Below are 24,247 nucleotides of genomic sequence, written 5' to 3'. Positions count from 1 at the left end.
GCAGTAGAGTCACAATTGCAGCGGTGCTTCTGCAGGCAGCCGAGAGTGATGCTCAACTGCGTCCAATAAGCTTCATTAGCAGGGCCCTCACTGAGGCAGAGCAGCGAGAGAGACCGTTACGTGACGGCGTCATCACCATCATCGGGACTTGGCCAAGAGGGGGCACTACATGATGCCATACTTATGCAGCGGCATGGTGTTATGCTACACCCAGTGTCGTACGCTAGCCGACGACTGCAACCACGAGAAACTGCCTATTCGACAATCGAGCGCGAAGCCCTGGCACTCACGTGGGCCATCCAGAAATTTCATATTTACTTGTTCGGGCGAACGTTCATACTACAAAGCGACCACAAGCCTCTCGTTTACATCAACTCCGCCAAACACATCAACAGCCGTGTTCTACGTTGGAGCCTCATACTCATGGAGTACGACTTCAGCGTTGAATATATAAAAGGCAGTGAGAATGTAGGAGCAGACTATATGAGCCGGTTGCCAAGCGCATGAACATCATCGCTACACGGCTTGAGGATTTCGCAGTGTCGGGTATAATTGATGGAATTTTTTTTTTCGGTGCACATTACTTACCGTGACGGACCAACTTTCATCTCGTCTTGCGAGTACCTTTGAGAGTGTCGGGTGTGCGGGGCCCTGAACACTGGTGACAACTTTTGTGTCTCTTATGTGTGTCGAGTGTGCGGGGCTCGGAAGTGTAGTGCAGTGCTCCGAGTGCGCGTGTACTACGGTGTCCCAAGGGATCCAGTGGCAGCTGCAAGTTCTTCACAGCGAAGAACCTTCTTAAGTGGGGGGGTAATGTGACGAAGCAGGGAAAGCGAGAGCAGACGACGGAGTGGCCGATCGCTGGAAGGCGAGAAAAACGAAGGAGCTCGGGCTGCAGAGAAGATTAAGAAGGGCGCGCGCAGGCGAGACAGTTTTTTTTTGGAACGCCGGCAGAACGGGCGGCAGGTTGTTGGAGAACCCGCATCTACGCGCGAGGTTCGCATACACAGGGCGCCTGTCTTCGGGACAGCGAGCGCCTCACGGTCCTCGCCTGGCAAGACCTGGGACGCGGCCTGCTGCTCTCGGAGAACCCGCACCTACGCGCGAGGTTCCAGATTGTCCACCGCCGTCGAGACGAGCGTCGCAAGGTCCTGGCCTGGCGCGGACGAGCCCTGTCTGGCTACCGGCTACCGAGCGACGGTTCGTTCACTCGGCCCTTAACCCCTGCTGCTGCTACGTCGTTGCCACACCGGACATCTACCCGACGACGATTACGTCATCACAGGGACTCAACCAGCCCACAGCCTCCTGGTCCCCAAGCACCGCCACGTGAGACAATTGACTAGTAGTGTACGCTGCCGCTTTATGTATTTCGTGTGTGTATGCTGTCAAATACAATTGTAGTGTGGTTTGTTAACGTCAGATACCGTCTCCTCCATCCGCAACGCGTCACACGCTCTGCGGCGCGACGAACCTCACCAACAAACATCACACACCATCATCATCATTGGGACTTGGAGTTGTGGGTGTTGCATGTGTGGGGAAGAGGGGGGTTCGGCCTGGTTGGAGAGAGTGGCAATCGTAGCGGTGTGTTGTGCACGATTTAGGGTTAGCGCATGACACTGTTCTCAGTGATATGCCACAACTTGTGATGCGCCATGCTCATCATGAAAGTGCCCTAAAAAGAGAGGTTAATTCTGCACACTAAATATAGCTGTGTCAGGTATTCAGCTGAATGTCGTTCAGGAAAAGTTACTGCGGGCTGAAAATAACAAAATATCCAAACCTCAAAGGAAAGCTTGCAGACTTTCATAACCAACTTTGTATATATTGGCTTTGTCAAGGTAGCGGTATGCAACGAAGGCACATCCAAAAGTGATAGCAAAGCCAGTAAAACAGCCTATCAAAAGGTGAACAGTCAGAAGAATAAATTTTCCATTCTTTGCAGGGAAACTGTGCTTGTCTCTTCATTTTTATCTTTTTATAATTACCAAAATATAGGGTCATGCTACAGTATTGTCATTAAAACATAGTAGCAATTATTCATGAGCATATCTATTAGGAATTTGCAAAATCAAGTACACGTTAGATTAGTCTAAGTACTCTACTGAAAATCATAGTTTTTATCAAGTTGAGCCAAATAAATGTGTTTCATTGTTCCCTTCCTCCCCATTATAAGTATACTTCATTCAGTGTTTTCAAGAAATATTTTTTTAGTGTACTTGGCATGTTAGCATTTGGTTTCGGGGAGCACTTATCATAATACGGACTCCTGATAAGACAAAGAAATTATAGTGGTCCCTTCGAGTTCATCTTAAAGAAAATCCACTGTATGTACATTTCAACAACTTCTCGACCACAGAATGCTATGCACAGCAAAACCCCACTGACATGTTTCTCATGAAACCATAAAAAGAAACATGGACTCATGAAACGTAAGAGCTGAGAAACGAAGAATTGATAAACAGGTGCAGTGTTGAACTGCACAAAATTCTATTTTAGTACCACATTTCAGGTTGAAAAAAATACTTTTTTGTTTTTAGCACTGAAATTTTGCATCTGCAGCTCCATTCTTCCGACTGTTCAGATGAGTAAGGGGTTACTTTGTAGGCCCACTGAGTAACCCCTTTTACATTAGACCATACTTCACAAAAGAGGCCGAGTTTCAATACAACATTGAGGTTTATCTGTACAAGGTTAAGAAAACACATAGATATATGACATATATCCTTCCAAAGCTGCACACTCGCAGTAAGAGACACTGCAGCACGGATTGCAGTTGCGGACCGTTTATTCAACTGAAAATTCGAACATGCCTGTTCATTCGGACACCTCAGCACCACCACTCATTTTATTGCAGTAATATGAACTTGTGACAAAAAACTCGTATGCCCGACAGTGCGCCGTTAATTTTTTCGGGCTCCAGCTGGCCGATAGTGCAGCGTCAAAGGCTATGACCAGCTGTTTACAATGCTTACAATATTTTTGGTAGGTAGCCAGAACTTAAAGGTTGCGCGGCCACACTGGCAATGGCTAGAGACCATGCCAGTGTAGAATTGATGCAGAAATAAGAATTGCCTATCTTGAAGACTATGTGCTTTGACTACATTTAAAAGCTGTTTTTCAGCTTTAGCCAACAGAGTATCCATTCAATGGCTACCACGACCAAACTGCAAGCTGAGTAAAGCCACACTCAGAGTCAGGTCGTTGTGACGTTCAAGTGGGTGGGCGTACGAAAGAGATGAAGCCAGGACCATGAGCGCTGCAGCATGAACTAGCCTCAAGTGGTTCCCCTTCAGCATTTGAGTTTGCTTGTCAGCTGTTACTGCGGCTAGGCCTGATCTACTAACACGGCTCCAACCGACGCCACCCATCTGCGCCCTCGGTACGAAATGATGAAACACGGCAACTACAAGATACTGATGATGACGAAAACAGCCGCAAGATGATAGACGGCTGACCTCAATTTGATGTTGCTAAGAAGTTTTCGCCAAGTTGGGCGATGATTCTCAGGTCCCCGAACCAGCACAGGTGAATTGTGACTGCGATTAAGCCCCCCCCCCCCCCCCCAAATGTTACCAAACGCGCATTTAGCACAGGCCATAACAGCACTGCAACCTACAGTTATGGCCAAACACCAGCTGATATACAGGCAGAGTTGGTTGTCTGGGATGATGCTTGTGTGCACATGTGCATTGACAAGTTTTTCAGCCACTGGGCCAATGAAAGTGCTTTTTCTTTCCGTTAAATCCCTTTTTCCGGCTCTCAACAGCTTGGACTTTTCAGCGGGAATCCCCGAAACAGTCTGCGACTGTAGTAAGTTAATTTACACCACCCAAGACTCCTCAATATGCGTCCAAATAGCTGTAAAGGCATGACGGCTTTCAAGTTGTGTTCCTTATAAACGTCAGCATTATGGCCAGGGTGCTTAGGAGGCACCCTTGGGAAAAAACAACACATAAAAGTGTCATTCTATGAAGCATAAAATTATCGTGTCCAACAACAACTTACGGGAAGCCATGCTTCCAGGTGGAAGTGGAGTGCGAAATCCTAGTTCTCCAGGTCCACCCATGGCTATTCGGTTCCCTTGTAGTGCCATGCCTACGCAGAAACAAGGACAGAAAGTGCACATTCAAAAGAATGCTACGACAAAATGTTAAAATTCTGTTTCTTAGATTTCATAACAAAACCATACAGTCACCATTTTTAGTTAGATGTCTCAGTTTTTAAAATTGCTGTGCTCATGCACATAGTGAACCACATTCAGGAAAAAACTTAGTAGAGAGTACGAATATTCAAAATATTTCTAATAGCGTTAGCTACTTGATTCGATACACACTTAAACATTACTATTTGAACTTTTCAAAGACGAATATGGTAAAGTCTAATAGACAGAGATCCCTTCAGATTTTCAATAAGCTTCACTGCATCACATCTTCATATTGCGACAAAGGTGCCTTCAGGCACTCCAATTGAGCATTCCGTGGTTATGCAGCCAAAGCTAGGGAGCTGGAGGGTACATGTGCTAGCGCAAATGAATGTCCACAGCTGTCATTTTACACAATTATTAATTTAACAATGCGCTTGTACATAAAGACTGGATAACATATACTCATAAACAGGTTTACTTAGCAATTAAACGAGGGCTGCATATTTTCATGGTGTAGAAAAAAACTGACAATGACACAGTGCTGTCCTTGACCGTTTTCTTTTTGCGTTCACATCAAGTTGCGCTCACTAGCCCAACAACCAATGCACAAGCCAACTTGCCAGCCAGCATATTTTAGAGAAGTCCACACTGTACAAATTTGACGGGTGACATTAACACTGTCACACAATGTGCACAGTTCATAACATTCAAGCAGCACTAACCCAGCTGCATGGCTTGCTGTGGCGACGGCCACTGCTGCGGGAGCTTCTGCTGTGGAGGCCCCAGGGGTGACTGTGGTGGTGCGCCCGGTTGTTGTTCCTTTTTCAACTGGCGCTGCAGCAAGTCCCGAAGCTGCTGTCTTGCTAGCACCTGCTGCTCTCCACCAATGACCATCTCCTCAGGCCGCACTCCAACAGCACTCGGAGGAGTGCCCGCACTAGGAGAAGACGGCACACGCGGCGTCGCCACAGGCCTTGCATAAGGATCAGTCGAGCCTCCGAAGGGCTCTGGGGCTTGTGACGCTGAAGGAGACTGAATTGGCTGTGACTGATGTTGTGGCGACCGCTGAGGCTGTTGCGATGATTGCTGCTGGTGCTGCTGTTGCTGCTGCTGCTGATGGGAGGCCTGCGGCTGCGTCGGACTTGTGAGCACTTCCATGGAAGCCTGTAATGGGTTTTTAGTATAACCATGAGCTGAATTGAATGATTGATATATGGAGTCTAATGTCTCAAAACCACCATATGATCTTGAGAAACGCCGCAGTGGAGGGCTCCGGAAATTTTGACCACGTGTGGTTCTTTAACATGCGCTCAAATTTGAGCACACGGGCCTACAGCATTTTCACCTCCATCGAAAATGCAGTCGCCGCAATCGAGATTCGATCCCGCGACCTGCAGGCCAGCTGCCGAGCGCCTTAGCCACTAGACCACCACGGCGGGGCAACCATGTGCTGAAGCTATAATTATACTCTGATTGTTACTCGATTGCAAGACTGAGTACACTGCTGCATGAAAGCCTGCCTTAGTAGCCCCTACATTGCACTGACATTAATAGCTGCCCTGAAGCAATACCACGAGTGAGTACACTATGAAATGCCACTGTAATAGACCTCACTATGGCAAGCACTAAATACAAGCACTGCTACCGTGCAAGACCAAAGGACACCACCTGTACCTTATCAATCATGTAAAAGGTTACATCCACTCACATGTGTGGCTTGTGGAGTTGCTCGTGGACTTGTTCCGTAACCCTGTTGTGGAGAGTACTGGGGATGCTGTTGCTGTGCCTCTGACATAGATGCCGGTGGCATAGGTGTTCCAGGCGGCACAGCATATGGATCTGAAGTGGCTGCAGGTCTCGTCATCTTCGGAGCATTCGCCGCTGCAGCAGCTTGAGATCGCACATATCCAGGATGGTAGCCCCCATCGGACATCGGAGCCGGCCTTGGTGTGCCCGGCATCTGGGCATATGGGTCCATGGAAGGAGGAGCCCTGGAAGTAGGCGAGGGTGTGTGGGGGGGTGTGCTTCGTGGCGGAGGCGGTGGTGTTGCCTCATCCTGGGAAGGCTGGCGCATAAGTGGACCTCGCTGTGGTGGCGCGGCCATTCCGGGTGGTCTGAGTGGCTGGAGGAAGCGTTCTGGACCAGCCGACTGCCCCGGCAGTGGTGGAGGAGGTGGTGGCCCAGGGGCAGGGCCATAGGAATCAGGCGACGATGGAGGCAGGCGACTGGGGTCTATAGGGGGACGCACTCGAGACACTTGAATCAGAGGGCTCACGGGCGCTGAAGGCATACGCACAGGGCCGGGTGAGCGTTGCGCTTGCGCAGGAGACAGTGGGCTCTGTAACCGATGAAGAGAACGAGCAGCAGTTATGGCATTTAACTGGGGTTAAATGTAACGATCCCAGATACGTACGCACACGATCGGGACATAAGTAGAAGCGCATGAACTTTCAGGAAGTAAATTTTTCATTCTAGGACATCCTGTCTCACTCTCTACTTGTCCAATCCTCAGCCTGGGCAAACGCAAGTTCATTATTTGCACTCATGAATATCTGGTCGACGTTTGATTTGAATAAATGTTTTTGTTCTTTTAGTCGGAATCTGAAGGTAAGCGTAAGATGCGGGATCAGCGTTAAACTGTGTCGTATAACCAAGGTATTTAATACATTATTTACATGGGAACTTTGCCGGTACCCAGCCGATTCGTTGTAAAATGTGGGTCGTCGCGAAACTGGGAAGACGTAGAGCCGAAGTTCCACTGTAGTTTTTTTTTTACATGTTTGGTATTATCAAAGTATAAAACATCAGTTCAACTGTTGGAGGTTTGAAAACTGTTTAAACAATAATGAGATTGCTGAACACTAAGAACAATGATGCTACTGAGGACTTGCTGTTTGGATCGATATTAGGGGTAGTAGAATTCATTTGGGAACACTCTGCATCAGGAGATTTGGCAATCTGGAAGACATTGAAAAAGGGAATTCTGCACTTTTTGGGGCTTAGAACCATCTAAGAACCATTTTTGTGAACTTCAATGCACTTTGAAAGACCAAGTTGCATTTAACACTTCAAAAGACACCGGACCAACCTCCTCAGCTAATTTCGCAATATAAATACCAGCAAGTCACATCTGGGTGTCGTCGTATTAGAGTTGAATCCAAGACTGTGAGCGCCTACCTTTAGAGGACACCTCACATTGGACACTTATTTTCTTTCTTAATATTTCTTCTAAGAGGGCACTTCCAAGGCATCCACACAAGTAAGGATTTACTAGTCCAGACAAGTTTCTGAAGAAAAAAAAAAACATGGAAGCCTACAGTGATGACCAATATCTAAACAGGGAATATAGTTCCAACATTTTGACAAGTGGAGTAGCTGAAACGTCGGCTGCTGCAACAGTTTCCTTGCAACGGTCGCTCATAATCTAGATGACACATTTATCTGTGGGTACTGACCTGAGCAGTGGCTCCAATGAGCTGTGAAGAAGTTGGTGAGGGAGCAGATGGCGAGAGGGACCCCGCTGGAGAGGTCTCTCCCAGCATTAACTGATGGCTCTTTCCCACTGCACAGAACACACACAAAAAAAATTGGTGGAAGGAAGGCACGATATCAACCGACACATGAGGGTGTTTACGATGCAAGGGAAATGGACACTTAATAATGCTAAAATTGGGTTATTTTCTAAAGTAACAGTTAGCAGTGTTGCGGATCGCAGACACCAAGACCTTGCAGCATTGATGCCAACACGCGCACGGTACAGCAAGGATTGCACTGTTTTATTCATACTGCACGCTGTCCGTTCTGTCAATGTACCAAGCTGCATATGCCGAACCCCACAGTAGTTTATAAATGCTCTTTGGCGTCGCCACCGGGTGCTATCGCACGGTTGGGCGAGAGTGGCAAAATCTTTTCTGTACTTCGGCAAAAAAAAAGAAATGGCTTTGTGGCGAGCACTTTAGGTAATATTTTAAAACTGCGGTATTGCATTTATTCTTTTGTTGGCGGCGATAGCACAAGTCCGGAGATGCAAATTTTTAGCTGGTGGTTAATTTGTAGTAAGTTTAGAGCGTGCCCTGCAGGTACGTATTAACGAAGTTTCACTGTATTCAGAAAACATGGTTAATCAGGTGAGACACCTGAGAACATGTGAGCCAACTACTATAAGGCATCATGCAGGCTGCAATTTACAATTCTTAGATTCAGCTGGAAATCACTCCCTATTCTCTCATCATATGATGCCATATACACAGAGTACAGTGCTATATAACCCAAGTTCACAGCTGTTGGCTCCTTTTACCCTTTTAAAGTAAATGAATGCAATTTATAAATTCAAATGATGCCGCCCTTACCAGCAGGCCTCTGTTGGTCAGCCATGAGGTGTGGCGGCAGCTGGTGCTGCATCTGCAGCTGCTGTGGCTGTTGCCCCTGTGGCTGTTGCTGCTGTGGCGGTTGCTGTTGTTGAGACTGCTGCTGCTGCTGTTGTTGCTGCTGCTGCTGTTGACGAACATGCTGGATCTGCTTCCACTGTCGCTCCTGCTCCACTTCCCGTGGTGACTTCTGCTCGCGCGCGACCTTACCGGGGTCCTGTTTAAGGTGCACGCCATGACCACAGTTTGGGCAAAAGCTCCTTTATTTTCCAAAGCACAGCCCTCAGGCAAATCCACTTGAGTGCACTTAAAAATAAGTAACGACCCAGAATAAGAGAAATGTACCCCAGTGACCATTCTTATAACTTGTTAATTATATGAAAAAAAAAAAGTACACTAATAGAGTTGACTCTAACATTCAGCGCATCTCTTTGCATGTGGTGTAACAATGAACTACTTTGTTCTTCAATATGCTGAACTTAAGTCCCCCTTACTTTATACGCAAAGCTTTCAATTCATGCAGTATCATTCATTAATGGGGTACTGACACAAAGACTTTGGACTCGCGTTTGTCTGCTGTGATGTGTTTGATTGATATGTGGGGTTTAACGTCCCAAAATCACCATATGATAATGGGAGACGCCGTAGTGGAGGGCTCTGGAAATTTCGACCACCTGTGGTTCTTTAACGTGCACCCTAATCAGGGCACACGGGCCTACAACATTTCCGCCTCCATCAGAAATGCAGCCGCCACGGTCGGGATTCGAACCCGCGACCTGCGGGTCAGCAGCCGAGTACCTTAGCCACTAGACTACCGTAGCAGGGCTGCTGTGATGTGTTGCTGGGGGCCTGTTAATCATGACACAACACATCGTTTGATATGGCACGTGACAGATTTTTAATTACAGGCCCCTCAGTATTGACCAGTATTGACCAGAACAAGAAGCTGCTGGCTACAACTATTGCCACCTAGCGTGTGCAGCTCTTGACTATGTCAACACAAAAAATGTGACTGACTTCCGCACAGTCCGCATCAAGAATTACTGTCGAATAGGAAACGGGACTGCAGTGTCGGCAAACACAAAAAGTTTCAAAGCGTGCACCACGGCCACGCACTTGCGAGCAGCCGCCGAGAAGTATAGACTGCGAAAACCAGTACTACACCGGAAGGTGACAATGAATGGTATGAATGAATGGTATGAATGAATGGACGTATGAATGGTATGACACAATGCTCAATATGCTGATAATTTGTCACGGCTGTGGCTGTCTCACTCAATGCCCCCCCCCCCCCCCCCCACATGCACGAAAGAACTGTTCTCAAAATGTGATATTTCTTGAACAATGAACACAGTAAGCAAACCTGGCAATAATCATTTCCTGTGAGTGCCATCGTGGACATCCAAGTTATATATTATATTGTCAAAAAGCTTCCTACTATTTTATTATATTGCACAGCCCTTCCACATAATAGAGCCATACACACAAAAACAGAACTGCAAGATACAGTGGACTCCCAATAAACGAAACTCGCTTAAACGAAAATGCCTCATAAACGAAACTAAACGGGCTTATATGGCTGGATTTCTATGCGTTGCGCAGTAAAATTCATCGGTTAATCGAAACAGTGCTTATTGATAACCTACGGTTAAACGGCACAAACTCTAAACACAGCATCCACTCGCTAAGGCCAAAGGTAGTCCCACAACCATGACAGCACCTAGAGACAAGCCAATCCAGTAGCCATTCTCGCTTGTGGTGGCTGTGGGAGCCGAGTCGGCGAGGCAGTTGTGTGTTAGGCCTATTTGTGTGGCTAAGTGCGGTGGATCACGGTGTTATTTCAGCCTGATAGAAAGGAAGTGGCCGCACCATGCACCGTCGTTTGAAAAATAGCTGAAAAGTCTTCAGGAGCCCGATTGAAGCGGCCTACCCAAGATGGAAGTGGCAAAAAAATACAACATCCTGAAATCGACACTGTCGCAGATCTTCAAAGGCAGAGAAAAGATTGAAGGCTCTGTAAACAACGGGACCTTTACATCTGAACAGATGTGGACGACGCCTTATAAACAACTAAAGAAAGTTCTTTTTCTGTGGTTCAAGCTTGCACGGAGTGCTAATTTGCCCATAAGCGGACCAATTCTCGAGCAGAAAGCTCGAGAGATCGCCATGCAAGTAGGTGTTGAGAACTTCGTCCTAAGCGACGGATGGTTCAGCCGCTTTAAAACACACCATAGCCTAGTCTTCAAAGCAATCTCAGGTGAGAGTGCTGCAGTCAACAGGGACATTTGAACCAACTGGCAAAAAGGGCGGCTTAGGGAAATTTTGATGAGCTTTGAGCCACGAGACAACTTAAACCTCGACAAGATGGGTCTTTTTTATAAGGCACTTCCATCAAATACTCTCACCTTCAAAGGCAAGGCCTGTAGTGGAGGAAAACGCAGTAAAGATCGCATCACTGTGCTGGTGGGTGCAAACAAGGCAGGAGATGAGATATTGAAGCTCTTGGTAATAGGAAAATCAAGGCACCCACGCTGTTTCAAAAACGTTCGACACCTGCCCGTTGCGTACCATGCGAACGGAAGAGGGTGGATGACCATGGGCATTTTCGAAAACTGGCTACGGGAGGAAGACGAAAGATTTACGAGGCAAGGCAGGAAGGTTGTCTTCATCGTGGATAATTACCCAGCCCACGGTCAGGTTGAAAGACTCCAAGCCATCACTCTGGAGTTCTTGCCAACCAATGTAATGGCAGTGATCCAGCCGATGGTTCAAGGGGTTATTCAGAACATTAAAGTTCATTATCGCAGACAATTGGTCCATCGATTGCTGCTTTGTGCAGACAGTGGGAAATGCTACAGCATAGATTTATTGGCAGCCATCCACATTTTGGCCTGTGCCTGGGGGCAAGTGAAGGCAACAACAATACGCAGATGCTTTCATCATGCTGGCTTTCAAGTGCAAGAAGCAGTACCTGATGAAGAAGAAAGCCCTGTCGATGCCGACATTGAGGCAGCATTCAGTGAGATCGCACCCTCTGCCCCTTTCACTTTCGAGGAATTCGAATCAATTGATGAAAATGTTCGTACCTGTCGTGAGGAGACTGTTGAGGAAATGATTGCTGCAGTGCAAGATGAGGATCAACCTTCCAGTGATGAATGTGATGACAATATTGCCAGTGCAGTGGTGCCACCAGACCGATCAGATAAAGAGGCTGTTGAACTTTTACAGCGCTATTTTGAGAATGAGGCTTGTCCAAAATTTCTGGCTAGTTTGTCGGGCATGGGTGCGTACGTTGTGAAAAAAACAACTCAAGCTTGCCAAACAAACCACCTTTCACTCCTTTTTTTCTTCTACTCATCCTCATGAGTACGGTGAGGTTCGTGCAATTTGAACAAAGGTTTTGATTCACTAAATAAGTGTACTTTGCTTAAATAAAACTTCTGATAAATGAAACAGTTTTATGGATCCCCTTCAAGTTCCGTTTAGGAGGAGTCGACTGTATCTTTAGGCGTTGTGATAGAAAATTGTGATGGAACAGCACTCTTCTCTCAAGAAGGCCATGGTGCTATCATGTGGCAGGGGACCACGCCACTGCGCCTACACTTCAGCCCTGCACATCAAACACTGTCGAGGTGCTAACTTTGAAGGCCACATCAAGTACCGAAGAGTGGCAAGAGATTGGGTACGGCAGGCATCGTACCAAGTGAGTAAAGTGGCACAATGAAACAACAACGAAATTGGCAGCAACAACAAGACAAGAAAAGTCGTCTGGATGAGAGGGGCCGTGAACGATTGCGAACAAATTCATTCACACAAAGTGCACTTGTAAAGCTGTCCAGCTCTGAAAAACCAGCCGCATTCTACGCCCATTGTGAGAGGCTTTTCAAGACGGCCACAATCACCTTTTGCGCAGATAGCACAAATATTGCGACTGCCATGCAAAACAGACACGCGTTGCTGACGCACGTGCATGAAAGGGGAATAATTTAAGCAACACTGCGCAGGAGACAAGACTTTGCACGAGCAAGCAGCCAGCTGAGCTCAGCGAAATGCCTGGAAGCAGCAGGGTGGATGCATGTCGTGCCATAAGTGTGCAGTCTCTTATGAGCACCGTTAAGCTAGACTTGCGTGGCGCATTTTTCGCTTGTGACAACACGACGCACAATGAATGAAAAATGGACGCCTGAATAGGCGCAGCATGTGCGTGCCGACCGCACGGCTATCTACATGCCTGGCTGCGCTTTACGCTGTATTTATAGTCCCGATTGCTAAACTATCAAAGAACAACGTGTCCGTGGTTAATTATAAGACCAAGACAGTGAGAAACGAAAATGCATCTTAATGGTGCAAATACTCTTTCCCAAGTCATTTTACAATGTGCACTATCTGCAATGTGCACTATCATTTACAATGTACACTATCTGGTGGTATTCAGGAAACTAATACACTTACACCTCGACATAATGAACCCGGATATAACAAAACATCAATAAATCAAAGTAAACGAGGAGTTGTTTTGCAATAGTTATAGCGTTAAGAATACAGTTTTATAAAAAATGTTTGGACATATTGAGCCTATTTTCGTGCAAGGTGCAACTTCCTTATAAAGAAGTTTGAGTGTAACGAGTAATGTATAGAGTGATGTGCACTAGTGCAAAAATATCATTGGTGGATGGGGGCACAACTGCACAGTACAGCACATTATTTTTTATTCCCAATGGCACGGCATAGCGACGTGAATTCCACAAGAGCCTGCATCGAAACGGTGCTCACTTGCCACAACGCACCAATCCTTGTGATGGAAGTTTTCTTGAGTATCCTCCAACTCTTCCCACATATTATTTGAGGGGACCTCAGCAATACTTTTCTCAATGCACCACTTTCTTTGGAAGGTTTATCTTATCGTAAGGACTTTTAAAAACATTTGGTGTGACTTTTTACAAAAACCCAGAGTCCTTGATGCTTACATCCTTTGCAGTTGTTCAAAGACACCATGAATGACGCAGCTAGAGAGCGCCACAACCCTATCTCTCTTTTTTTTTTCTCTTTTTTTGTTCTAACTGTGTGTGGCTGTGCGTTTACTAGACCAACACAAAGGGAGCTGTCAATGCAGTAATGCAGCTTTCCTGCTTGTGTATTTCAGGGCGCTGCAACAGGCCGTGCCTTATTTTTTATCGAGTGGCCGTAGTATAACGCTGCATTTTTCATTTTCCTACAGAGACAAGGCTTAGTGCAACAGCAATGCAACTCAAGGCATCCTCAATGCACGACCAAATGCGGTATGCAATGCGTAGGAAGGCGGAATGAAATTGCAATGAAAGAGCTCGTTTCCAGTGGTTCTGCAAAGCAACATTCCGAGAACCTAAAGCTTTCAGCATGCTGTATGCTGAGGTACACACTAGAATCGCTGATTTTGTATCTAGGATATCAGACCCCTAACCTCTACTGACTACACAGAGGAGTATGCAAAATCAAATTGACATACAGGCAAAGTCAATGTGTGAATTTTTACAACTCGCCTTGTGCATATTTGCATACTATTCCACTATATTCCATACAGTAAAAATCCTGCATTACATTTGCTTGTTCTAAATGAACGCACATGCAAATTTTACTAATCTATCCCTTTATACTATGATTGTGTTCTTTTTCCTTAGAGTTTAGTTAAATGCTTTAGAACATTTTCAATATCAGATTAGTGTAATGTATTGCACACTGATATACTTTAACTTACTGAGCATAAATTGCACATAAATATAACCTATGTGTGACCTTTTTGTTGCAAAGGAAAGTCAAGGACAGAGAAATAATACCCAACACCCAAGGCACGGTTTATATTTCTTTCACTATCCTGATCTTTTTTTAATTGTACACGTGTGATAAAGCTAATACTAACTATGAAATATTTAAGTTTTAAAGTATAATGTGTTGTACTGGTTCTAGAAAATACAAATATGAAGTTATCCCAGCTGGAAACATGACAGTATTGTCTACTGAGCTTAAAAGCTATAAAGCTTATCTGCAAAGCCGTAAAAAAAAAAAAAAAAAAAGAACATGAAGCCTCGCCTAAAAAGCAGCAAGAAAATACTATAAGTGCTGCAGATACAATCACAGAAGTCTACAACATAGCTGGTGCATAAAACAAACAAAAAAAGCAGCAAACACAGCATTACTCTACAAGGTGGGAGAAACAGAAAACAGAACATTGACAGGTGGGCAAATACTGAAAGTACCATGTGGAAATGAACATGGGCAGCAACAATAAAACAATGATAACATTAAATGCTAGTCAAGAAAAGTTTCAGCGCCAGATAAACCTAGCTTACTGAACATTTTTACAGGAATGGGTCCCCGTTTCCAAATGCAAAAATGCATATGGTCTTCCAATCGGTATAGAGCTCTTATACATAAAAGCTTGCACATTCTTCATGTGTTATGGCAAACGAACAGAGTCCCTGGCATTTAAGAAAACTATCCCTCTCGTGTTTAGCAAACCTTATTTAGGCTGGCCTTCATACTTTAGAATGTCGTGGTAAAAATACACAAGCAACACTTTATGCATATGCGTATTCATCATGAACAATTATATTTTACATGACACTTCGTGGTGTACATCCGTTAAAATCATCTTGAGAAGCACAATGTTCCTATTCCCGCCAGTATGAAGAACTATGCATCAGTGCCACGTCAGTGATGAAGAGCAAGGGATAATGGTGTAGTCCATCATCGTTTCGAGCAATCATTATCACATTTAATGTTTTTACAAGTGTTGCGTTCTTTTTCTTTATGGTCTCATAAAAGTAATAGTGTTCTACTGTGCATCACAAAATGCTACATCTATGTGAAATTTCAATATGTAAGCATATCATCAGACTTTCATTTTTTTAAAAGCTCGTCCTCTTAGTGTTGTGACATTGTGCCCAAGTTACGAATGTTAGGCCTTGCACACATGCAAGGAGAATAAAGCAAACTCATAGTGGCGCATCTTGCAAGCACAGCCACCTCTTGCAGATTCCGAAAAAGGCTTTCACTGTTTGCCCACCTTAGCAGAGCGACAAAGGAGAGACAAAAAAAGAAAGAGGAGGACGCAAAAAAGCAGACGATACATGCCTGTGACTTCTGAATGCGACTGGCCGCCCGGTTTTCTCTCGCTTTTTGCTACAAAGAGGGACACACCAAATCACGATGGTCACAAATGCATTCCCGCCCTTTTCTTGTAGTGGCAGTCACATACACACACATAAACAAACACACACCAGAAACGAAGCAATGTTTAGACATTGTGAGGTGACAGGAATGGGTAAAGCTTCTCAGTCCACATTTTTCCAAAGCTGTGTAATGCGGCAGCAGTGAAACGCCGTCCTATCAATATTACGGACAAATATCCTGTGTTTTACAGAGGTTTTTCTGACATTATGCCGTCCACTGTTCCAAGGAAACACTCCCTTTGTAAGCTGTGCCGATTGGTTCAGCATGGGGTGCAATTAAGACCTTGGAAATAAGTCCCTTGCAAGTGAAGACCATGCTATTTAGGTGAATCGTAATTAAAACCTGGTTAATTAAAACATGCTAATTAAGACCTTGATAATTATGACCTTGCTAAATAACACCTTTCTATAATTTGGCTTTACTTCTCTTGGCTGTGCCAACTCTGCTGATCCTTCGCACTTTGCACCCACCACTGCAAAGCTGCCCTAATTTTTTTTTCTTTTTGAGTACATTGTGTTCTATGGAAATGGCTTTAGGTAAAGTTGCCGATGCTTTAGTATACCAAATTTCATTAGTACTGTTAACCCACTCTTCTCTCACCCTCTTCATACTCCAGAGTCAGGCAGGTAGAAGGGCCCCAGCTTTTTCAATGTGCTCAGAGCAGTACGGAGCAGTTTCGTATCATTTTTCTGTAGGTATTGCTGTGACGCCCCTCCATCAACATCGCCACCGGGCCGAGGTGCATGGAGGTGCTCTCATTGCATTCCTTGTACCGTGCAAACCACTTCATGTCTGCTCCATCACTATTATCGCTATGGAATATTTCTTTACAACGTTGCAGTAAGTTCGCATGTATCCTGTTTAATTTTACGAAGTACATGCAGATTCCATAAATTGTATTAAATTTTCACAACATAAAAAACTACCGGAATTCATACGAAATGTTTCAATTGTGCATACAAAAGCTTCAAATGGTAGCGGGTGGTGTAACGGTAGTAAACTGTTTCACAATGTCACGAGGTGAGAATCCCAAATGAGAAACTAGAAGTGCAGAAAGCAGAATTGAGGGCACGCATTAAGATCTCCGATTCAGCAGTCGAGCGGAGATTTGGAGTTAACTGCTGTGCAAAGGAATGGCAGCACACATCGAATGTTGGCACTGATTTCCAAAAATGTCAGTGTGGACGGAGAGGCTTCAGGGATTGATGAAGAAAAAACAATGAATTTAAGCGGCGATGGAAGCAGCAGGAAATTCACTGACAACAAAGACAAAAGGAAAATGTACAACTGCTGTCAATGAACGGCCAGCAAACAGAAGCAAAAGGATTCCTGGACATACAGTGCAGCAGAGGAGTGCCAATCAAGGTCACTGGTGGTCATGGTCATCTGTGCTCGCATTTATAACAAGAGTACACGGCACATTGCATAAAAACTGAAGTTCGTGCGATTTTCAATATGCAAGTAATGTACAGTAATGCTGGCTGATTTTACTAGAAGAAATTTTGAAGATGAATAGACTAAAATGGTAGGCAAATACAAATAAAGATGGAGCCAATCAGCCAAAAGAGTTCGCTACAGTAAAGAAAAGTTGAGTGCTTCGATAAACTTCTCATACCTGTGTCACACGGGCGCGCAAAAAGTCTTTTAAGTAAGCGGTCTTTTACGAAGTTGAAAGACTTTTAACAAAAAGGTGTTGCGGCGCATACACACGGCAGCAACGATCTCCTTTTAGTGTTTTCGTTCGAGGACGCTAGCGAAAGCGTGGCGCTAGCAGTTGAAAGAGAAGCAATGAAAATTAAACGATGTATCACGACGTACAAATTAAACACTTGTTGCACTGCTCGTTTCTTCAAATAAATTTAAGAATAAGAGATGAAGACACACCAATATGAAAGTTTGTTGCACTAGTTAAGGAAGCATTCCCATAACTAGCGACGTGCACAAGTCCGTCTGGCACCACTGGGTTTTTATTTACCGTATTTGTTTTTCGCTGCTCTCGACTGCTCTCGACACGTTATGGGCGACCGTACGGAAGAAAAAGCGAGGATCGCAAGCCTCCTGGCCTGCCTTCTCGCTCTGGAAAGCGAGGCAGGTGCTGCAAAAGCCGCCAAGGAGAGGATCAAGCAGCAACTGCTGTTTAGCAATTCCTTGCTGTGCGCACTGGAGCTGTCGGAGAAGGCCTGCGATCAATCGATCTGGGCCTTCAGACGAAACGAGAGGTGGTTCGAGAGAACTGTACCTTACCTCGGTGAGCAGAACTTCAAGCAATCTTTTCGAGTGTACCCGTCCACCTTTCGTTTCATTGTGGAGAGCTTGCGCAGTGAGCTCGAAAGACACTGCACCAGCATGTGTGAAACCATCACTCCTGAGAAGCGAGTCGGCATTGCCCTATACAAGCTTGACCACTTGAATGACGGGCAAACACACGACTGCCACGCTTTCCTCGCTTGTGCAAAATGGCGCGGCGCGAGACCGAGCGTCACCACGTGATATTGCCGACGCGTTGTAGCTGCTTACGAGAGTAGAAAAGGAAATAACCATTAAAAGAGTTCATTACACCTTCTGCAGGATATGAAATTTGTTTTTACAAAGAGTTTTGGTGACAGAAAAATAAGCAATCGCTCTTTTTTTTCCACCACTCGAAAATTGCTGGCGCCCACTGGTTTCGAGGCTACTTATTCGGAGCCGTAAAAGAGATCGACGAACTCCGTTTACGAAAAAGACCGCTTCTGAAAAGGAGTTCGCTCTGTGCCGTGTGTCTGCTGTCAGGAAATCCTTTTCGGAAAAAGACCGCTTACTTAAAAGACTTTTAAGTGCCCGTGTGACAGGGGTATCATTCTCCCAAATTTATGCCAGGTTTGCTTGAAATTATGATTTACAGAGCAATTACAATAACCAAAGCGTTTAAGCATTTACCTTGGGGAAAAAAATGGTTTACTTGAACAACAAACACTATCAAATTGCCCATGTCATAGAAAAAATTGCTCCAATGATTAACAAGCATAGTTAATAGTTATCTGATGCATCACAACCAAATTCAATGCAACATTTACCACTAAAACATGGGCCTTTCAATTTTTTTTTTCTTGTCATATCTAGCTGAACAGTAGAAGCACCATACTTTAAAATGGACACCTCATGACACTGCACGTGGAATATGGCCCACCTTATTTTGCAAAAGTTCTATCGCATTTGTTACAAACAGGTTTAAAAATGCCTAACGTGAATGCAAGAGAAAACAAAACAGATTTTACGAGTAAATGAGTACTTTCTCAAAATTAGCGCCAAATGCTTGTTATTGTTAGTACAGTGTCCATCCAAGCATTAAAAAATGCACAAAAAATGCAAATAAGGTATGGCAACGCATGCATAGCAAACTACCACAAAAGCCCAGAAACTTACAAGATATGGCTGTCGTTTCTCGGGAGGTAAGTTCCTCCAAATCTTTGCGATCTGTTTGGATCGATCGGGCCAGCCTGTTTGAAGCCACAAAGACATACAATAGGTTAGGCCACATATACTGCCAGAGCACTGCTTTTGCAACAACCAAAAAGGGTACTCGAGGCACCAAAGTAAAACACCGAGCCAATTGAAACTCATAAACTAGTGTTTTCAATTCTTCAATCTTGTGCCAAAACTTCAGCAGCTGCATGTTTTGCCCCCGTGATGCTGACTAATTCAACGTCCTTCTTTCGAATTTCCATGCACGAACAGGAGTACCCCGCACAAATAGGTGTACCAGCAGGCACCACAGGATACTACTTACTCGGGTACTCCATGCGCAGGTTCTGGTAGTTGAGGTTAGCATAGAGAACAGGAGAGATGGTGGCCCCAGCACCGAGTGCCTCATCACTCTCCCACTTGAGAATGTTCTTATGGCCTCCCGTGGATGGCAGGTCGGCATCTGGATCCATCCACGGACTTGGGGGCGGCTCAGATAGCTGAGGACTGTGTCCATGCCAAACAGCAATTACAGTTACACGCGAGACATCAATCAGTTCAAACACAAAAAAAAAAACAGGGAAAAGCACACTCCCACCCGGCAGATGCACGGCCTACATAAATTGGGAAATTTATTCACCACACAGTTTATTTTGTGCATTGATACAGTTTTCCTGGCTTTAAGATCACTTCTGTATACGCATTGATTGTGTACGAATTCGAGGACTGTTACCTAGGCAAGTGTTATGTACAAGAATTTGCTTGACAGATTTGCCAAGGCAGTCCTCGAGGTCCGGATTTCACCCCTATTTTCAAGCCGTAAGAACTTTTCTTGGTCAAAATGCGGCTGAAGGTATCTCTTTGTTTGTGCTATTCACAAAGAATAGCTTCCACCACGCAATAACAATGCGACGCAGCAATCTTTGGCATGCCAAATACCTATCCTTTAACTTGTCCTTTTAGGGGTGAAGCTCCTAAAGGTATGGGTCAGTCCATCCCTTGTATGTATGTACGTGACCGCCTAAAGTTCCACCTTTGCAAACTGCCCACTACTTGTACTCGCAAACATCCCACTACGCCCCATCACCGATTCATCACTTCACCGACTATAAAGCCGTCATACAGTGAAACCTCGTTAAACCGTACACACTTAAACAGTAGTTTCGTTTTAAAAGTAGTAAAGTCAAATCTCTGACTCGGCGGCCATTGAACATGATGAATTTTGTATCTGCATAAACCGTACCAGCTTATCGTCTATGTATCAGTTAATAAGTAGTTTTTTCCCATTTTTGTTGCGCACTCGCCACAGCATGTCGTCTGCCACTGGGCGTCCCAACAGAACAGCAAGCCCCAGAGATCATATCTCGCTTGCTTGTGTTGATGATGATGGCGGCTGTGTAGATGAGTGCCATCTCTTGAATTTTTCCACAACAAGAAGTATGTGGCCTCCGAAATTGGAAGTTCAGCACTCGGCTGGCACTCTGCTGGCTAGGCTTCTGGGGTTGTCCATGCGATGGTGCTTTGCACAAACAGGCAAAAACAGTGTACGCTTACTTTGCTTTCTTAGTTCCTTTTAAGCTGTGCATGTGTGTTCTCTGGTTGTTCCGTATTCTACGTGAGCACTGTGGGAGCATCGTTTTTCACGTGTTGTGTATGTGTGCTTGTGCTGCCCGTACTTGCGTCATGCCGAAGCTGGGACAAAAGCATCGAGTGCTGAAAATAAAGGAAACATTGGACATAATTTGTGCCATTAAAAAATGGCACGAAAAAATCGGCGTTGGCATGCAAAAAGGACCTGCCTTTGACCACAGTGTGTGGAATTTGGAATCCCAGAGAGAAGTTGCTTGGCAGTCCTGCTGCCACTGCGAAAAGGTGTCGGCTACGCAGTTCGTCGTTTTCGGATGTAGAGGAGGCACTGGTCAAGTGGCTAAAAGCTGCACGGTCAAAAAATCTGCCTATCAGTCGACCACTGCTCATGGGGCAGGCCCTGCTTTTTGCCTCTCAGCTCAACCATGACAACTTCGTGTGCAACAATGGCTGGCTACCCGGCCAGATTTAAGGCAAAGCATACCATTACCACGAAGACTGTTTCGGGAGAAGGTGCTGCTGCTGACGTGGATGGGGCGGAGCAGTGGCAAAATGGTCAGCTGAAGAACATCTTGGAAGACCATGCACGTGATGACATCTTTAATACGGATGAATTGGCACTATTCTTTAAGCTGCTACCAGACAAAACGCTCGCGTTTAAAGGCAAGACGTGCACCAGCGGCATGAAAAGGACAGAATATCAGTAGCGTTTTGCCTAAACATGACTGGAACCGACAAAATTACGCTCCTCGTGATTGGAAAGTCAGCGAAGCCAAGATGTTTCAAAGGCGCCCGATTGCCATCAGGGGTCACCTACAGCAGCAATACCAAAGCATGGATGACGGCAAAACTCTTTGAGGAGTACGTGCGCCTCATCGATCGTCGTTTTGCGACTAAGAAAGGAAGAGTTGTTATTATTTTAGACAACGCTTCGAGCATGTCGCCCTGGACAACCTGACGGCTGTGACTGTGAAGCTGCCACCAAACACAACAACGATTGCCCATCCCTTGGACCAAAACGTCGTTCGAGCTGTAAAACAGCTCTACAAAAAGAGTCTGCTGCGCAGATTTCTTTTCGCCATTTAATGTGGCAAATTATTCTCTATCGACCTGATTGGCGCGATTCACTTGCTCGAATACTCATGGCGGCAGGTTCAAGCAACAACAGTTCAGTTTAGGTCAAACTTGCTTCAAGCGTGCTGGCTTCAGTGTGTGTGCGGGTGACGCAGATGATGCCAGTGACACCATCGACCAGACTTCAGACATCGTAAACCAAGCTTGCAAAAATCTGCTAGCTGAAGTGCTGGAGCGGCAGGGCATTACAGAAGGCATTCCCTTTTCCAACTTAAGAGACGCAGACAGCGATGTGCAGACATCACCGGACATGTCCGACGAAGCCATTGTTGCCTCGGTTGTCGAAGTGTCGCCAATGAGGATGACACGGAAAGCAACAACACAGGTGTTCCAGGTCCGACAGTGGCCAAAGCTGTGCATGGCGTCGGCGTCATGCAAGGGTGTTTACCGAGAAGAGGGGACCGGTGAAAAAGCTCGCTCGCAGCATAAGTGAGTTTGAGGGCGCTGTCGTTGCCGCTAGGCCACTGCGTCTTTAATGAAAATAACAGACTTTGTCACGCGAAGTTAATAAATCACATCATGTTGTTTGTTCTTTCATCGCACTCCCTGAAGATTTCTTTTTTTGACAGGTAAATGGGCAACCTTACGCTATTTCGGTTACACTGTACTACCGTTTAATAAGGTTTCACTGTAATGAAGGGGGAACGGAAGCGACGCATAGGTAGCACTTACTAATAACAAAATTTTTTGTATAAATATATACAGTGTTTGTCACGTCTTTGATGTTGTAGTGGGTAATATTCGCGGATGGTTCACGGTCTAGCAGTGAAACCCTCCAGGGCTTCGCCCCACTCATCATCATTCACTCCATGGATATACTGCGACTTTTTATAATGAAAGCATCACATCACAGACGGCTCTTTATTACAGTAAGACATGATGCATACAATTGCACTTATGCACAAATCGAACCTACATGAGCTCGCAACAAAACATGCTCCATAGCCATTTTGTAATAACAAGATCCCCGACGGGAGCTTGTTTTTAACACTAGTTTCAGTCTCATACTTCATTTTTTTTTGCTGCAAAAATGCTTGCTAGACACAAGTTGTTTTCTAAAAATGGAGAATCATTTTAAAGTGAAATGCTTTGACGTCAATATTTTTAACGATTTAATCTGCCTCCCTCGAAGCAGTTGATGAGCATGGAAACACAATTATTCAGGTGGTTTGTGCCCACTTTTTGGACTAGATTGAGTGTCACTGCTTATATTCCAAGTTTTTCTATATAAAACAGCTTCATGTGGTCCCTTTAAGGTCTTACACTAATTGGCATTCCCTTACTGTACATGGGGTCAATTAGGATTCCTCACCTGCCGTACTCCATGGGAAAAGGTGAAGGGGAGGGCATGCTGAAGGGTGAGCCCACACTGTGGGAGCTGGCCGGAGTGAGCGGGTTCTGCATCACGGGTGCAGGTCGTGACCCCGAGGCACCGTGCTGCTGCGGCAGGGGTGACATGCTCGCTGCTGACGCACCCATGGAGCCCACACTCTCAGGTGGTCCACCTGGGACACCCGACACCGACTCTGTCAATAACGGGCTCAAAGAAAGAGTGTTTCAAGACAAGAAACTCCTTGTTTCTGTTCTAACAAGCAAAGTACCGACTCTTGCCATAGCACACAGTGACTAGACATGTAATATGGTTCCACCTTGGTGTATGCCGCTGCTGGTATCATTACGTAAAACAATCTCAAAGAAGTCTAAGGTAATTTGATGCATTTGTTCAATTGTGCTTGCTTACTAAATAACGCTAGCATTGCAAAAGCCAGTGTTAGCCTCAAGTCATTCAGTGAAATGTACGCGAGTATTCCTGCATGTGCAGACAAACATGCTTGTCAATTTAAATTAATATGGAAATGATTACTGCAATTATATCTGCAACGTGGCAAGACCTATTTCTTTTCCAATGTGCCATTTCTTGTTTTGTGCTGCTAAAAATTTTATGATAAAACACGACAACTCTTGGCGGCTGGTACATACTGAGCGCAAAACAGCGTGCAGAGACAGGACAAAAAAAAAAAAGACAAGCACACATAGACAGCGCTGTGTATGCGTGCTTCTTTTCGTTTTCTGTACCGTCTTGGCGCACTGTATCATGCTCCGTATGTATTAAACTTGCTCATCAACAGTCAGTGTTGCTGTATAGCTGCTATATGCATTGCTACTGGCAGTGTTCAGTCTTTCAAGCGGAACTCTCACCAGGAGACACAGTCTGTTTTCCAATTTTCATAATTAAAAACAATTTTTTTTTTTGTATCTGAGGAAGCATAGAGAGCTTTTACAATTTTTAGCGCACAGTAGCGTGGCCTATTTGGGACCATACGAATATTACGAGCAAATTGCTGCGTCAAACTAATCA

The 24,247-nt window shown here is 45.1% G+C and overlaps 1 protein-coding gene across 7 annotated transcripts in view; it reads right to left on the bottom strand.

Moving 5' to 3' along the window:
- The window catches only part of LOC119172383 (uncharacterized), a 296,020-nt gene that overhangs the window by 139,044 nt on the left and 132,729 nt on the right, over positions 1 to 24,247 (bottom strand). For 6 of the 7 annotated variants that reach the window (XM_075893680.1, XM_075893684.1, XM_037423449.2 and 3 more), the window contains exons 32-40: positions 23,201 to 23,393; positions 19,493 to 19,674; positions 19,129 to 19,202; positions 15,628 to 15,675; positions 8,500 to 8,734; positions 7,606 to 7,712; positions 5,859 to 6,488; positions 4,873 to 5,314; positions 4,012 to 4,101 (exon numbers count right to left, since the gene is read on the bottom strand). In XM_075893680.1, coding sequence (XP_075749795.1) covers positions 4,012 to 4,101; positions 4,873 to 5,314; positions 5,859 to 6,488; positions 7,606 to 7,712; positions 8,500 to 8,734; positions 15,628 to 15,675; positions 19,129 to 19,202; positions 19,493 to 19,674; positions 23,201 to 23,393 — 2,001 coding nt within the window. The remainder of the gene's footprint in view (positions 1 to 4,011; positions 4,102 to 4,872; positions 5,315 to 5,858; positions 6,489 to 7,605; positions 7,713 to 8,499; positions 8,735 to 15,627; positions 15,676 to 19,128; positions 19,203 to 19,492; positions 19,675 to 23,200; positions 23,394 to 24,247) is intronic. The other variant, XM_075893683.1, reaches the window with a different exon arrangement.

Source organism: Rhipicephalus microplus, chromosome 4 (assembly GCF_043290135.1).
Source record: "Rhipicephalus microplus isolate Deutch F79 chromosome 4, USDA_Rmic, whole genome shotgun sequence".
Taxonomy (NCBI): domain Eukaryota; kingdom Metazoa; phylum Arthropoda; class Arachnida; order Ixodida; family Ixodidae; genus Rhipicephalus; species Rhipicephalus microplus.
The sequence above is the reverse complement of the archived record's forward strand: the minus strand, read 5'-3'. Positions and strand labels throughout refer to the sequence as shown.